A 3,274-nucleotide genomic window follows, 5' to 3' on the forward strand; every position below is an offset into this window, starting at 1 on the left:
ATGGTAGCCTGAACCTCATCTACAGAATATTGATTTTCCAGAAGATTTTTTAATGAAATAAGGATTGCTTTACAAAATAATTTGTTACACGTATATATTAATATGCACATATTTATATATGTGTGTGTGTATATTGAACTCTGGATTATTGGATTAGATTGTTTCTGATTCTTCCTTGTCTAGTCTTTGATTGATCTACTTCTCTATCTTTAAACCAACATCAAATGATATTTTATTAAATCATTTGAGATCCAGAATAAGTATTCTTCCTTCATTCCTATCTTTTTCTTTATTTCCTTTGATATTCTAGATCATTTATTTCTCCAAATGAAGTTATTGGCACCTTCCTAGAGAGATAAAAAGTCCAAACATGAGTCAAACAAACCAGACCAGAGTGACAGAATTCATCCTCCTGGGACTTTCAGAGGACCCTCACACTCAGCTACTGCTCTTTGTATTAGTGTTGGGGGTCTACTTGGTTACTGTTCTTGGAAACTTGCTCCTCATCTCTCTGATTCTGACTGACTCCAGTCTCCATACACCCATGTACTTTTTTCTGTGCAATTTGTCTACAGCTGATCTCTTCTTCTCTACCAACATTGTTCCCCAAGCCCTAGTCCACATGCTGTCTGAGAGAAAGGTCATTTCCTTCATAGGATGTGCAGCTCAGCTTCTTCTCTTTCTCATTTTTGGATGTACACAATGTGCCCTGTTAGCTGTGATGTCCTATGACAGATACTTGGCAATCTGTGACCCCATGCATTACTCTCTCATCATGACAGGGAAATTGTGCTGCCTCTTGGCCTTGGGATGCTGGACCAGTGGCTTTCTAGTTTCCATTGTAGATACGACATTCACACTACACCTACCGTATCAAGGAGACAATAAAATTGCTCATTTCTTTTGTGAGGCCCCAGCTATCTTGGCTGTGTCATCTGGAGATACTCATAGCACACAGATGGCCATTTTCCTCATGGGAGTTGTGATTCTTCTTGCACCTGTGACCTTGATCCTTATCTCCTATGGCTCTATCATAGTGACTGTCATCAGGATGAAGACAACCTCAGGGAGACTCAAGGCATTTTCCACCTGTGGCTCCCACCTTCTTGTAGTTATCCTTTTTTATGGATCTGGAATAATGACTTACATGACACCCAGGTCTTCTAAGGAGCAGGGAAAACTGGTGTCTGTGTTTTATGCTGTGGTAAATCCCATGCTTAACCCTCTTATCTATAGCCTAAGGAACAAGGATGTGAAGAAAGCACTTGGGAATGTAGCCAACAGAAGGAAATTTTGCAGACTCTGAGCCTCACATGAATTTATGAATGTCTTTCAGTTTCAAAATTTGTTGTGTCATAACCAATACCATTGTCATCCTTCCATGGGGAGAAAATATATTTTTCCCACAAGATTGATGGTGAGCATGCATGTTAATATTATCATATATATGTAAATAGGCTATTTGTATATTATATACTTGCAATGTGACTCAGGTATGAGATGATCCATCTATGACTCTAGTCAATTAGGTAAACCTACAATAATATAAAGTACTCGTGGATGGGCCTTGCAAATATAGAGGTATCATGTCTCCTGGACATTTTGCACTAGATTTTAGGGGAATAGAGAAATACATCATGTGTAGATTCTTAGGAACTGAAAGAAGGAGAAATTTGCAAAGCTAATGGGTCTTCAAAAAGAAAGAAAAATCTAACCTTATCTTAGACAGTCATTAATATGTAGTGCTCCAAGTGTTTGCATACGGCATCATTATGTTCTTTCTACGTACAATATGTGGCACTTAGTACATCATCAGTCAATGGTTGCTGATTCAATTGTGTGTGTGTGTGTGTGTGTGTGTGTGTGAGATTGGTGTCCAAAGGAAGGTAACAAAAGTGAAAAGGAGAAAAAAATATATGGCAATAGGTCTAAAATTATGTATTTTTAAAAGAATTTTCAGAAGTGATTTATTTCAACTTGTAACCATATATTCTTGAGCAGTAGTTAAGCAAACAATCTAGCTCAATATCATAAGACAATATATTGCGATTTTAGACAGCTCTAATTGTGAGAAAGGGTTTTTTTCTCATGTATCTAGTCATCTGCCTGTGTACATATTTTGCCCATATTTTCTAGCTCTGCCTGCAAGGACTGAGCAGAATAAGCCCAATTCCTTTTCCATTTGCCAGAACTGTGAACATTGGAAGGCAGACATCATGCCCATTCCAATTAGAAGTTGTATGCTACTACAGATTAAATATTCCTCATTCTTCAAGTTTCTCTTCACACAACAGAGTCAGCTTGACTTTGCAGTTCTTTTCAGACAAGGCATTTTTAACTATCTACATTCATTTTGCCCTTTTCAAAGGGTATTTTTAATACAAATGCAGGACATCATATTTATCCAAATTAAATTTCATCTTAAAATATTTAGCCTATTATTCTAGCTTCTCTTGAATCTTGGTTTCGGCATTCAATATTTTGTTTGTCCCTCCCAGTTTCCTGTCATCAGAAAACTTTATAAACATAACTCTATCCAAGTCATTGATTTAAAAAAAAATGAATAACATAAGAACAGGTAATTATGACATCACATTAAAACTCATCTACAGATGGATATTAATTTATTATTTATCTTTTTTTATTCCAGTCACTCAACTAGATCCAGGTATATCTAACTATTCTCAGGATCTAACTCCCATCATGCCACCTTGCCCATAAGAATATGTAACAGTAAGCACCCCAACATACACACAGGGGCCTACTATCAAAGGTTCTTTGATCTGCATTTATAAAAGGAAAGGCAACTTTTGAGAGGTTAACAATATCCTTTAATCAAGCACATATATCATTCACCTAGTTCAGGGGCAAAAGTCAGCACTTTGAACTTCAGAGAAAATACAGAGAAATCAAAGATCAACAGACATGGCATCCAATTATCTGACCATAGTCAATACGTATATCACAAATCAACAGACAGGTTCAACTGTCTGACTGTAGTTACCAGAGAGGGAAGCACCAATATCTGGGTTTTCAAAGCTGAAGGAGTTCCTTAGCAGCTTCCCAGAGTCTCCTCTGGGCAAACAAAATACTTCTAGTCAGTAAGCCCCAAAGTAAAACCTCACTCTCACAGTATTTACACATTTTTTAGAGCCAGAGCGCATCCCAACCCCTGAGAAGCAGTGATTCCTTAACAAAAGGTGTGGGCCTTCCCACAAATCTTCCCAGGCCCATTAATTGGTGGGGAAGATCTTTAATCATATCAACAACACGA

The 3,274-nt window shown here is 37.4% G+C and overlaps 1 protein-coding gene across 1 annotated transcript; it reads left to right on the forward strand.

Annotated features, from left to right (window-relative positions):
- The first annotated feature begins 370 nt into the window (after positions 1–370).
- On the forward strand, positions 371–1,306 carry LOC140526736 (olfactory receptor 2D2-like). Its single transcript, XM_072643193.1, has one exon. It carries the CDS (start codon positions 371–373, stop codon positions 1,304–1,306), a length of 936 nt encoding a protein of 311 aa, XP_072499294.1.
- Positions 1,307–3,274: the final 1,968 nt, after the last annotated feature.

Source organism: Notamacropus eugenii, chromosome 1 (assembly GCF_028372415.1).
Source record: "Notamacropus eugenii isolate mMacEug1 chromosome 1, mMacEug1.pri_v2, whole genome shotgun sequence".
Taxonomy (NCBI): Eukaryota; Metazoa; Chordata; class Mammalia; order Diprotodontia; family Macropodidae; genus Notamacropus; species Notamacropus eugenii.

Bases quoted from the DNA above. Each gene is read 5' to 3' on its own strand.
- LOC140526736 (XM_072643193.1), top strand. From the start codon at position 371: ATGAGTCAAACAAACCAGACCAGAGTGACAGAATTCATCCTCCTGGGA.